At 47.4% G+C, this 14097-nt stretch overlaps 1 protein-coding gene across 1 annotated transcript; it reads left to right on the top strand.

The window, feature by feature from the left end:
• Positions 1 to 558: 558 nt before the first annotated feature.
• Positions 559 to 1718, top strand: Tmsb10 (thymosin beta 10). The gene is made up of 3 exons (XM_048353554.1): positions 559 to 687; positions 986 to 1100; positions 1406 to 1718. The coding sequence occupies exons 2-3, from the start codon at positions 1001 to 1003 to the stop codon at positions 1438 to 1440; spliced, it is 135 nt and encodes a 44-aa protein (XP_048209511.1). The 5' UTR covers positions 559 to 687; positions 986 to 1000; the 3' UTR covers positions 1441 to 1718.
• The last annotated feature ends 12379 nt before the right edge of the window (positions 1719 to 14097 follow it).

Below are 14097 nucleotides of genomic sequence, written 5' to 3'. Positions count from 1 at the left end.
GGGATACCGGGTTCCCAGGCCTCCCGCGGGAGAAGGAGCAGCCCTCCCGGGGACTCGGCGCTCCCGCCTCCGCCCTCACACAGCGACTGTAACAATGTTTAAGCGGCACAAACCCCAAGCACCGAGGACCGGGAAGCGGGCTCCGGAGGGCTAACGCCGGAGACGTGGGGCGACATGGGTGGGGTGTCTCCCGCGAGCAAGGACTGCTGCAGAGCGCGCATGCACACCCGCACATGCACAAGTACACACCAGCCATACACACACAATAAAACCACACGCCCGTCGTCGTCGGCCCCCTCCCCTCCCTCCCCGCCTCCGCCCACGCCCTTCCTGCCGAGTGAACAGCAGATTTGGAGAGGGAGGGACGGGCAACCCAAAAGAAAGCCCGCAGCCCACAGCGCCTGCCACCCCCACGCCGGAACACAGCTAGCTCGGGGGCGCGGAGCGGGAAGGGCGGCGCCCAGCCCCCGGGGGCAGCGGGGCGGGCGGAGGGCGCGGCGCGGAGAGGAGCCGCCCGCGCTGGCCCCGCCCCCTGGGTGCCGGCTCCGCCCCCGCTGCGGTGGGCGGGGGGGGGGATCGGGCGGGGCGCGGCGTATATAAGGCGAGGGGCGGGCGCCGCTCTTTTGTCTCTTGCTGCTGCAACGCGAGTGGGAGCACCAGACCTCGGGCTCGGAGCCAGACGCCGCGGTGAGCGCCGCCTCGGGACGCGGGCCCGCGGGGTGGGGTTGGGGCTGGTGCGGCGGCGTGGGCCGCGCGCGGTGGCCCCGAAATTGGGCGTCCGTTCCAGAACGGGCCCCCCCGGAGCGGGTCCACCCCGCCCCGGGGTTTCGGGGGGAAGGTGCGGTGTGCACCCAGATCCTCGGGGCTCGGGACTGCCGGGCACGCCCCGGCAAAGAGTGCCACGTCGAGAGGCGTTGGCGGAAAGCGCAGGGGGCGAGGCGCTGGCCACCCGCTCCGGGCCAACCGCCTCGATTTGCCCACCCAGAACTGTTTTAAGAAAATGGCAGACAAGCCCGACATGGGGGAAATCGCCAGCTTCGATAAGGCCAAGCTGAAGAAAACCGAGACGCAGGAGAAGAACACCCTGCCGACCAAAGAGAGTGAGTGCGCCCCGGGTTTGGGTTCCGCGGGTCTCCGCCCCAGCGCCCCACCCCGCCCTTCCCCGGCCGCCCCGGTCTCCCACCCCCCACCATATCAAGGTCCCCGGCCTCAGCGTCCCCAGCCACCCTTTTCAGCCACACAGAGCCCCCCCCCCCCCGAGTCTCCCCAGCCCCAAGCCCCCGCCTTAAAAATCCCCAGCCCTCGTGGGTGCCTCGCCCACACCGGGTTTGTGAGCTCCCCCCGGGGTGGGGGTGGTTTGCAAAGTGGCCTCATCCTCCAGTGTCTTGCTTCCCGCTCTCGGCAGCCATTGAACAGGAAAAGCAGAGTGAAATTTCCTAAGAACCTAGAGGGTCCCCCGTCCCGTCCCCCCTCCCCGCCCGTCCCCGCCCCGTCATCTCGGAGACACCTCGTGATGTGGAGGAAGAGCCACCTGAAAAATGGACACGAGCCACCAGCCTGCACTGTGAACCCCGGGCACTCCGTGCCAATGCCATCGGCCTGTGGGTCTCTGAGGGGACGCTACTCCCCCCATCGGACTGCCAAATTCTCGGTTTGCCCTGGGATGTTATAGAAAAATTATTTGTATGATTAATGAAAATAAAACACACCTCGTGGCATGGCTGGCGTGGTCTGGATCTCTTTTGAGTGGTGCGTGGGCAGGGCCACTGCAGCAAAGCCCCCCTCTCGTCGGAGTTAGTTGTGCGGTGGAGGGGAGGGGAGGGAAGGGGAGGGCAGAGGGGGAAGCACACAATGCTGGGGCTTGGGGTTACCCGCTTTTCTGTTTCACAAGCTCTTAGCTACTTGGCTTGTGCTCCTAATGCAGTCCGTGTGAAGATTTAAGCCCCATTTTGTCTCCTGTCACTCACTGGCTTGGGGTGGGGGGGAGATGCTGTCTCTAAAAAGTAAGATTGGTTATTAATAGGATTTTTCAGGCCCCTGCTCTTTCACTCTTCACACAAACGGTTTTTAAGTCTGGGGGCGGGAGAGGGGGGGAGGAGGACGGCGGATAGACTTGATCTGAAATGTTGAAAATTGGATGAGGTCACACAGCCCCCAAAATGCTTCTGGGGGGGGGGTTGGGGAGAAGGAGGCCTGAAGACAAAACAAAGGCAGGATCTAGGGGAACCGCAGCAGGGAACAGCACAACTCTAAGCCGTGGGGACTTGGGAGGGTCGCCTGGCTTTTTGTCTGTCTCTCCACCCAGCTCAGAACCCAGCTCCGTAGCTTGCCGTTAGAGGGGGCGCTGGCCAGCAGCCTCCCGTGCTGCGATCAGCAGGAAGGGTGGGAATGTGCCGGGGAGGGAGGCAGAGCCCCTAGCGGTCACACCCTCTGGACCCGAGGGAGGGGGGCTGGCCCGGAGGCCCCTAGTGGAGGAGGAGCCTGAGGCTGTCGGGCTGGTGACTGAGGGGTGGGGTTTTCTTCCTGAAGAAGGGAGTGAAGGGAGAGGCATTGCCTAGTGATTTGCCCCACATTTTTGCCTGACCACAGTGGGTGAGGACAGCTCGTTTAAATGAGCTGCAGTCGTTGTGGGCAAGAAATTAGAAATCTAGTGGGTCAGAAGACCACAGTGGGGCCACCTAAGCTGAGGGAGCCACTGCCTGCTTCATCTAAAGGAGTGATCTACTGATCAATCTGGGACCAGCTAGTACCTGGTGGGTGAAGGATTCTCATCCACTTACATTGGTGAGCCCCACTGCAGTCAGGGTGTGATAAACACTCAGGAAATGCTCATCTGTCACGTGTCCTCACCAGCTGCATCTTAATCATGCTAAAGCCAATCTGTTACCAGGACCCCCTCCCCGCACTGTCCTTTTTACTTGACATTCAAGGGACCCAAGCATGGTGAACTTGTGGGCACTTGTATGGTTCAGGGAAGGCAAGCATATTTCATTTCCCTCCCTGGGCCTCATCCAGAATACAGGCGAGGTACAATGAGGGGAAGGAAGTAATGCAACTAATGATGGAAGGCTGCACATTACCCAAATGACAACTACATTAGTCAGCCTTCTATCAGTATATATGTCACTGCATGTGAAATAACTTAGAAAGAGGAAAGCTTAGCCGGTCTCACACCTATAATCCTAGCTACTCAAGAGGCTGAGATCTGAGAACCACGGTTCAAAGCCAGTCCAGGCAGGAAAGTCCCTGAGACTCTTATCTCCAATTAAGCACCAAAAAAGAGGAAGTGAAGCTGAGGCTCAAGTGGTATGAGCACTAGCCTTGGGCAAAAGAAAAGAGTTCACGGCCAGTGCCCAGGCCCTGAGTTCAAGCACAAGGACTGGCTTACACACACGCACGCACACACACACAGCACTTTGTGGTAGGAGTCCAGGGCAGAGCAAAACTTCATGGCCAGGAAGCACAGCAGAGAAAGAGAGGGATGCCACAACCCACTTGGGGGGTAAATCCTCAGTGACCTAAAGGCCTTCAACGGGGCCCCATTTCACTACCTGTCAGCAGTACCACCCTAAGAAACAAGTTTTAACAGGGAATTTGGAGGACGGTTGAGATCCAAGCTATAGAAAAAACTGTAGGTCACAACCAGCTAAAAGATTTTGGAGACTGGGTTGCTGGTTCGGTGTCATTCAGAAGTTCTTGCTCTGTTTAAGTCAGCAAGGGCTTTCCGAGCACCCAAGCAGTACTTATCCCTGCATTAAGACTGCGGAGGCTATAAAAGACATGCAAGCAGCCACAAAGGACAAAATCCAGGAAGTGCTCAAGAGAGACATAAGGAACACACCATGGAACACAGACAAAGAAGTAAGCTGAGGCAGGGGCTGCTTCATGGACCGGAAAGTATTTGAATGAAGAATAGGACATGAGGGTGGGAGTGAGCATTCTCAACAGGAGATAGGGCTTTACATAACACCAGAGCACATTCAGTGAAGGGAGAAGGTAACAATTCAGTGAAGATGGAAGCAGCCTCGAAATCAGCCCTATAGATATTTAGAAACCACTTCACACTTACGGGGTAAGGCAAAGTCCATCACCACCATCTCCAACATCATCACCATTACCTCCGCCATCACTACCATCACGTCTTCCATCATTATCATTACCTCTATCATCAGCACCACCTCCATCATCACTACTATCACCTCCACTATTGCCACCACCTCCACCGCCATTACTATTACCTCCACCATCATCACAGTCTCTACCATCATCACAACCTCCACCCATCACCATTATCATCTCCATCATCATCACCACCTCCACTATCTCCACCATCAATACCACCACCTCCACCATTATCACATCACCTCCATCACCATCACCACCTGCACCATCACACAATCAATACAGCCTTTACCACTATGATCAGTACCACAAACACCATTTTCACCATCATCACCACCACCAATATCACCACCCACATCACCGCACACGTCCACTACAATCACCACTAGAAGTACCAAAAACACCTACTCTTCATTCCCTCCTCCCTGCCATGAAAAACAGCAATGGAAGACCAATTAAAATTCAGACACCAGATAAGCTTCAAGGGGCCCAGCTCACAAAGGATTCCACGTTATAGAAATTGGAGAGGCCATATTGTTGTCCTAATGATTCAGGGATACTATTGGTGTTTCACAGGTAGAGACCAGGATTATTTGACATCTTGCAAGGCATATTCGACACTTGAAAAATGTGTCTAATTATCTCAGTGAGTCTTTCAGAACCTTCTACTGTAGAATACCATACACATGGAAAATGCACAGAGGTGTCAAGTTTCATCAGTCTTCACAAACTGAATAAACCCTAGTGCCTCCTTTTACGAATACACCTATAATGGTTTTATTTTTCTTTTGTATTGCATACTAGGCAAGCACTCTACACTGAGCTCTTTCCCCATACATACCTGTGTATGTTCTAACAGCATATTTGACCTGTTTTTTGAACCTTCCACAAATCACATTCATTCATGTAGACAAAACATCTTTTTAGAATTATGTGTCTAGCAACAACTAATTTTCTTTGGCTTCATTTGCCAGAAATGCTCACTACCGTGTAAACTGAAGGATTTTTTACATTCACAGCTTCACTAACAGTTGATCACCACTGAGAAAAATCTGCCACTAATAGCAACAGTCCTCTCGATTTGTGAATTGTTCCCTTCAACAATTCAGAATCTTCTGGACCATGTTTCCACTGTGTATAGGTAAAAAACAGACATAAAATCCAGACTGGTTTTCTTTTCTTAGATGAATTTTTTTGGTGTTATTGGTTTGTTTGGTTTTGTTTGTCAGTACTAGGAATTGGATGCAAGGCTTCAAGCTTACTAGGCAGGTGCTTTGCCACTTAAGCCCCATCCACCTCAAGCCCTTCTGGCTTTGATTATCAAATAGGAGCTCCCTTTTTTCCCAGGCTGGTCTGGACTGTGCTTGCCTTGTAGTTGGATGACAGACATACACAACCAGGGCCAGCTTCTTATTGTTTGAGAATGGAGTGGCAAACATTCTTGTCTGGGCTAGCCTCTCACTGCTGTCTTCCCAATGGCAGTTTCCTGAGTAACTGAAGTTAGGCATGAGCCACTATGCATATGTTTGGGGGGGTTTTGTTGTTTTGTTTTTGCTTTTGCTTTTGCTGGCACTGGGACTTGAACTCAGGCCTGGGCGCTGTCCTGAGCTTCTTTTGCTCAAGGCTAGCACTCTACCACTTGAGCCTCAACACCACTTGCGGCTTCTCTGTTTATGTGATACTGAAGAATCGAACCCAAGGCTTCATGCATGCTAGGCAAGCATTCTACCACTAAGCCACATTCCCAGCTCCTATGTTTGTTTTTTGTTTTTGCTTTTTTGCCAGTCCTGGGGCTTGAACTCAGGGCCTGAGCACTGTCTCTGGCTTTTTTTGCTCAAGGCTAGCACTCTACCACTTGAGCCACAATGCCACTTCCGGTTTTTTCTATATATGTGGTGCTGAGGAATCGAACCCAGGGCTTCATGTATATGAGGCGAACACTTTACTACTAGGCCATATTCCCAGCCTGGTATGTTTGTTTTTTGAGATAGAGTTTCAACAACTTTGCTCAGGCTGGCCTTGAACTAGAGGTCTTCCTGCCACCTCCCAAGAGTAGCTGGGATTATCAGAATTAAAGCAAGACTGCTTTTTATATGTTAGAATATGTTTTACCATGCCGTATTAGTCAGATTTTGATAGGCTATGTTGCAGTAACAAATGGACCCCTACATTGCACTAGCTTGCCACAGTAGAAAAGCATGTTTTGTCCACATTATACAGTGGTGACTTCTCTGCTTCTATTCCAGGTAAATTTAGCATTTTAAGGGCCATACTAGAGGAACAGTCCCTATTTAGGACATGCTGTAGTTATGCAGGGCAAAAGAAAAGAAAAAAGCAATCACTCAATATACTTTCAGGCTACTCTGAGATGTAGCATTCACTTTATGCTGAACAAAATAAATCATAAAGCAAGCCTGAAATCAAGCATGTGTGGTACTGTATGTCACAGCATTAGGCTAGAGTAATTCCATTAAAGACATGGGAGGAAGTAACTGAAGTCTATAATGCAACCTACCATGTATTTGATAATGTACATACGATAATTTTTTTATGATTCACCATTCCCTAGTCTACCTTTATATTTCAGTTGGCTTATATTGATTTATGTTTTTAAAATGTGGGGTGGAGAGTCACATTACATTTGATTTCCATTTCAGAAAAGAGGAGTGTTATAAAAGATCTAGTAGCCCAGCACTCATGCCTACAATCCTAGCCATTCAAGAGGCTGTGATAGGAGGATAATGGATCAAAGCCAGCAAAGAAGACAACTCCAAGAAATTTTTATCCAACAAAAAGCTGGAACTGAAGTGTGAGTCAAGTAGTAGAACACCAACTGTGAGCCAAGCAATGAGGTAAAAAAGTTGAACAAAAGCCAGATGCCAATGGCTCACTCCTGTAATCCTAGCTACTCAGGAAGCTGATGATATGGTTCAAAGCCAGCCCAGGCATGAAAAAGCCCATGAGATTCTTATCTCCACTAAACTACAAAACATCCAGAAGGAACTCAAGTGGTAGAGCAGCAGCCTTGAGAAAAAAAAGCTCAAGGATAGCACTCTGGCCCTTAGTTCAATCGCCAGTACTGGCGATATATATATATATATATATATATGTGTGTGTGTACAAACATATATATGCACTCATATATACCATAAATATGCAATATAATATATATATATATATATATATCATGGGGCTGGGGATATGGCCTAGTGGCAAGAGAGCTTGCCTCGTATACATGAGGCCCTGGGTTCGATTCCCCAGCACCACATATACAGAAAACGGCCAGAAGTGGCGCTGTGGCTCAAGTGGCAGAGTGCTAGCCTTGAGCAAAAAGGAAGCCAGGGACAGTGCTCAGGCCCTGAGTCCAAGACCCAGGACTGGCCAAAAATAAAATAAAATAAAATAAATATATGTATATATATATATAATGTGTATATGTTATATAATATATACATGTATCATATGTTAGATTGGTAAGCAGTAGTCTGAAGCAGTCAAATTCCATCACCTTGTCAGTGACTGCCTTAAGAAAGGTGTAGAATAGTCTACAATGGCTCATGTGTAGCTAGAAATGAGAGTCATATCTCAAAGCCAGACTGGGCAGGAAACTCTGTGAGACTCTTATCTCCAATTAACTATCAAAAAGCCAGAAATGGGGGCTGGGAATGTGGCTTAGCTGTTGCTTAGCATGCATGAAGCCCTAGGTTTGATTCCTTAGCACCACATAAACAGAAAAAGCTAGAAGTAGCACTGTGGCTCAAGTGGTAGAGTGCTAGCCTTGAGTAAAAAGAAGCCAGAGACAGTGCTCAGGCCCTGAGTCTAAGCCCCAGGACTGGCAAAAAAAAAAAGAAAAGAAATGAAAAGAAGCTATGGCTCAAATGGCAAAGTGCTAGCCTTGAGCACAACAGCTCAGGGACAGCTCCCAGACCCTGAGTTCAAGCCCCAGGACAGGCACTACATACATACATACATACATACATGTGTTCTAACAATGGTCATCAAGAATGAGGGGCTGGGAATATGGCCTAGTGGCAAGAGTGCTTGTCTCCAATACATGAAGCCCTGGGTTCGATTCCTCAGGACCACATATATATAGAAAATGGCCAGAAGTGGCGCTGTGGCTCAAGTGGTAGAGTACTAGCCTTGAGCAAAAAGAAGCCAGGGATGGTGCTCAGGCCCTGAGTTCAAGGCCCAGGACTGGCAAAAAAAAAAAAAAAAAAAAAAAGAATGAGAGAATCTCCGAGCAGAAATACTGGTTAGAAGGATATTGCACCAGTCTAGGTAAGAGGAATGAAGACTCAAATTAGGAAAAAGAATGGAAGAGGTGGCATGATGGGAAATATCTAACAATTGGCTCTGTTCAGCCAAGTGGCAAAGAAGTCATTTGTAACATTTTTTCCTTTTGTGATTGCAAACCAACAATCTATATGAGGCAATTATGCACCTTATGACTCTGTGTGTGTGTGTGTGTGTGTGTGTGTGTGTGTGTGTGTGTGTGTGGTATCAGGGGCTTGAACTCAGGACCTCATGCTCTTGCTCAGCCTTCTTGCTCACATCTGACTCTACCACTTGAGCAACACCTCCAGTCCAATGTTTTGCTTATTCATTGGAGATGGTATCATGTCGCACAAACTTCTTGGGCTTCAAATCTTGATCCTTCAGATTTCAGATACCTGAGTAACTAAAATTACAGGCAGGAACCACCAAGTGCTCAGCTTTGCAGATTTTATGGTATGAATATTGTGTGCTTTTCAAGCTGCCAATGGTGTAACAGCCAACAAAGTTAGCTATTGGGGCCTGGAGAATTTGGTCCAATTGGCTCAAGAACAAGCACTGAGTGCAGGGACAGGAAAGCAGGAAGACAGAAAGGATTTCAGGTTGTGCGGGCAATTACAGAAGTTGCAATCTTTGTGGGTGGGGATGGGAGGGAGAAACTAGGAGAGTGTGAGGGAAGCGGTGACATTGTCCAAAAGAAATGTACTCATTACCCCGTGTACGTAACTGCTCTGTACGTTACCTTTATAATAACAATAAAAAATTAAAAAGTTTTTTTTTCAAAAGAGAAGTTGTAATCAAACTGACACAGAAACATCTACTGATGTGTGTGATTTCATTGTTGCACTTCAAGGTTTGGAGGAAGTCCAAAGCACCCTTTGACCAGGGCATTCCCCAGAAATCACATGGGAATGCAGTACAGCTTGGCGATAACACGTCTTCCTGGCGCCCAGAGAACTTTAGAAATGAACTTTACAGCCCGCATTCTGTACAATGAGGCAGTCACACAAGGCCATGCTTCCTAGTGTCCAAGACCCATTGTCCTAGAAGCTGCAGCAGCAAGGCCAGGACACCGTTCTAGCAAGGATATGGGAAAACCAGAGGCTGGGTTGGTGAGACCCAGCACTAGTTAGGGCTGAGCTGAAGGAGTTGTAATGAGCTCAGTGTTCCTTGCTTTCTCCCTTTATTCCAGCATGGTGCCCCAAGCATCTGCTGATTCTTGTGTTCTAGGCTGGGTCAATGCTAAAGACAAGTGAAACAGATTCTTCTGGAACTCTTTGTCTCTTAGGTGGAATGAACAGAAAACCTAGATTCAGGACATGGAATCTTTTCTGTAACCTGATTGAAATGAGACAAGCCACATTTTTGCTGCGACTTCCTGTTGCATTTATGTCTCTCTGTATATAAGGTCAAAGACTTGCCTACTGGTTAGAAGATAAAACCCACAGACTTCATTCACATTATTTAAGGTTTTTTTCCCTACATTGTAGAGAAATCCTATTCACTAGGAAGGCAACTTTGCCAAGAAAAACTTTTACTCGTATATCAATGCAGCCCCAAGACTCCCTCTAAGTATCTGTGGCTAAAAGAAACTCCTTTGAATCTCTTTTCTGTGTTCAAATGTTATCTACTGCCAAGCTTTCTCTCATACTATGTTTTCTGCTCCTCTGACCAGGTTATTTGATCTGGTTTGTTCTTAGAAATACGTCAGTAAGATGAGGCTCGGTGCCAGTGGCTCATGCCTGCAAATCTAGCTACTCAGGAGGCTGAGATCCGAGGATCATGGTTTGAAGGCAGACAAGGCAGGAAAGTGTGCAAGACTCTTATCTCCAATTAATCACCAAAAAAAAGCTGGAAGTAGAACTGTAGCTCAAGTGGCAACAGCCTTGGGCAAAAAAAAGTTGAGGGACAGCACTCAAGCCCTGAGTGAACCAGAACCAACCAAACACACACACACACCACACACACACACACTCAATAAGGTGCATAACTGCCTCATGTAGAATGTTGGTTTGCAATCAAAAAAGGAAAAAAATCCTCCCAATGGGCTTTAAGAACAAGGGTTTATTTACTTCTGGAAGTCCAAGGAGTAGGTGATGCAGGCATGACTGATGGTGATGGTCAAATGCCATCACAGGACCTGGCTTCTCCATCTCCATTTCTCTGGTTCCCAGGCAGGCCCTGGCCTCATGGTAACAGTATGGCTGCTACAGCTCCAGAACTATGCTCCTCCCAGGTATAGAAACAACGCAAAGGAGAGAGTTTCTCTTCATCAAGCAGAATGGTTCATTCATTCAAACAGAATGGTTGGGCCGAACTCGCCTGAACTTGTTCATCTCCTCACACTGGTTAGGGCAAGGGACAGAAACTGATTTGAACAGGTTGGTGTTAGCATCATCAAGAATGCAGTAAAATGTGACTTAAACATAGAGTGCTTGCCTAGCATGCACAAAGCCCTGGGTTGGATCCCTCAGCACCACATAAACAGAAAAAGCCGGAAGTGGCGCTGTGGCTCAAGAGGTAGAGTGCTAGCCTTGAGCAAAAAGAAGCCAGGGACAGTGATTAGACTCTGAGTCCAAGCCCCAGTACTGGCCAAAAACAAAAAGAATGCAGTAAACCAACACCATCACCATATTCCTCTTGCTATGACATTATGAAATGAACTCAGCATAGCATCCATGATATTTCTGACAAAATTTCATGGCTAAAAATTTCCAATCAAGAGGAACCACCAGATAAAAACCCAATATAAAAATCATCCACAAAGTAACTGCCCTGTATTTTTCAAAAATGTCATGACAACCTGAGAGAAAGGCTACTCCCATTGGTTGTACATTTTTGTGTTGGTTTGATTTGGGTTTGGTTTTTTTTTGGGGGTGGGGGGGCTTGCTGGTCCTGGGATTTGAACTCAGAACATGGACACTGTCTCTGAGCCTCTCTGTGCTCAAGGCTAGCACTCTATCACTTGAGCCACAGTGCCATTTCTGCCATTTTCTGTTTATGTGGTACTGAAGAATTGAACCCAGGGCTTCATGCATGCTAGGCAAGCACTCTACCACTAAACCGAATTCCCAGCCCTGTATGTTTGGTTTTGATAGTACTGAGATTTGAAACTCAGGGCCTTGCACTTACTCTACCACTTGAGCCATGCCCCCAGTCCTTTTTGCCTGGGTGATTTTTTTTTTTTTTTTTTTTTTTTGGCCAGTCCTGGGCCTTGGACTCAGGGCCTGAGCACTGTCCCTGGCTTCTTCCCGCTCAAGGCTAGCACTCTGCCACTTGAGCCACAGCGCCGCTTCTGGCCGTTTTCTGTATATGTGGTGCTGGGGAATCGAACCCAGGGCCTCGTGTATCCGAGGCAGGCACTCTTGCCACTAGGCTACACCCCCAGCCCCATGGGTGATTTTTTTAATAGTCTCTTGTTTATGCTTGGGCTAGCCTGGATTGTAGTTCTCCCATTTACACCCCCCTTGTAGCTGAGATAACAGGCACACATCATCATGCCCAGTTTTATTGTTTGAGAGGAGATCTGGATATTTTGCCCAGGTTAGCTTACCTTGAGCCATAATTGTCCCAATTTCTACCCCTCACGCATTTGAGATTACAGGGATAAGCCACCATGCCTTGCCACACTGTTAAATTCTTAAAAGACTGATTTAAGGGGCTGGGGATATAGCCTAGTGGCAAGAGTGCCTGCCTCGGATACACGAGGCCCTAGGTTCGATTCCCCAGCACCACATATACAGAAAACGGCCAGAAGCGGCGCTGTGGCTCAAGTGGCAGAGTGCTAGCCTTGAGCGGGAAGAAGCCAGGGACAGTGCTCAGGCCCTGAGTCCAAGGCCCAGGACTGGCCAAAAAAAACAAACAAAAAAACTAACTCTTAAAAAAAAAATTAAAAAAAAAATAAAAAAAAAATAAAAAAAAAAAAAGACTGATTTAAGAGAAGTGACAAATATGCATTGCTTGCTTGGCATTGGTAAAATAAATGCTACAAAGGACATTACTAATGAAATTTGCACATTCTGATTTTGGCCACTTCACTCTGATGATAGAAGAGAATGTCCTGCCCTTTGGGAATAGAATATGGATTAAGTATTTAAGAATGTTAATCAGGTCTGCAATTTATTTACAACCAATTCAACAAAATAAGTGTGTGTGTGTGTGTGTGTGTGTGTGTAGAAAAGGAAATGTAACAAAGTGCTATCAATTGCTAAACCCAAAGAGTATAAGAGAAATGTACAGTATTATTATAAATGTTCTATGAATTTGAATTATTCATAATAAAAAGGTTTTTAATCAAGAAGTATCTCCCCATTCACAGATGCCTGTTTGTTTTGTTTTTGTTTTTGTCTGAGACCAGGACTCAAACTTGCTCTCTGATGCTTGCTTTAATTCACTGACTGCCATGCTACTACCTGAGTCACACGTCCAACCCCAACAGATATGTTTTTTTTCTCTCCTCTTTTCTTTTTTGGTCCAAGACCAGGACTCGAACTTGGTACCTGACACTGTCACTCATTGGCTGGCACTCTACCAACAGAGCCATTTATCCAACACCCCCCCACCACCCCCAACGAATACCTTTTTTAAAAGTGTTAGCCATCCCTGATGGCCCACAACTGTAATCCAACCTATTCAGAAGGCTGAACACACAGTTCAAAACCACCATGGGCAGAAAAGACCTTAGGACTCCTTCTCTAAAATGACCTGAATAAAGCTGGATGGGGGCATGGTTCTAGAAGTAGAGCACCAGCCAAGCAGCAAGCCAATCAAGCATAATACTCTGACTTCAAACTCTGGTACTGAGTCTCTGAGTGCAACTCCCTAGAAGACTAGATGTTGACAAAGCTGACAATGAATTTGACTCATCATAAAATTCTTTTATCTTCTGCCCTAATTTTGAAGAAATGAAAAGAAAAAGAAACAGCAATGTGAACTAGGCTGCTGATGAAATGTTTACTCTGGAACAATCCATTAAAGCAACTAGGAAAACAAAGCCCAGGCACACACTGACTCCTAAAGTGGAGTTGAGAAATACAGTAGTAGTACCTTTCTTTTTTAGGGTCAAGAAAAAAAGCAGACGGCAGGTTCTGGTGACTCACACCTGTAATCCTAGCTACTCAGCAGGTTGAGAACTAAGAATGGAGATTTGAGACCAGCCTGGGCAGTAAAATTCATGAGATTCTTATCTCCAATTAACCACAAAAAGCAAGAAGTGAAGTTGTGTCAGACTCTAGTAAGAAAGCTGAGAAAGAGCATTCATGCCCTGAATTCAAGCACCAACACACACACACACACACACACACACACACACACACACACACACGCTGAGCAGCTGGTGGCTCATGTCTATAATCCTAGCTACTCAGGAGGCTGAGAGCAGAGACTCACTATTCAAAGCCAGCCCCAGCAGGAAAGTCCATGAGACTCTTGTCTGCAATTAAGCACCAGAAAACTGGAAGTGGAGCTGTGGGTCAAAATGGTAGAGTGCTAGCCTTAAGTGAAAAAGCTCAGGAACAGTGCCCAGGCCCTGAGTTCGAGCCCCATGACAGATCAAAAGAAGGAGGGGGCAGAGAAGAACAAGAAGGGAAGAAAGGTGAAGAAAGGAACAGAAGAAAAAATAAAAGAAGGAAGAAAAGAAAAGAGAAGGGAGGCAGGAAGGAAGAAAGGAAGGGAGGGAGAGAAAAGAGAATCAGAATCCAT

This window comes from Perognathus longimembris, chromosome 8 (assembly GCF_023159225.1).
Source record: "Perognathus longimembris pacificus isolate PPM17 chromosome 8, ASM2315922v1, whole genome shotgun sequence".
NCBI lineage: Eukaryota > Metazoa > Chordata > Mammalia > Rodentia > Heteromyidae > Perognathus > Perognathus longimembris.
The sequence above is the reverse complement of the archived record's forward strand: the minus strand, read 5'-3'. Positions and strand labels throughout refer to the sequence as shown.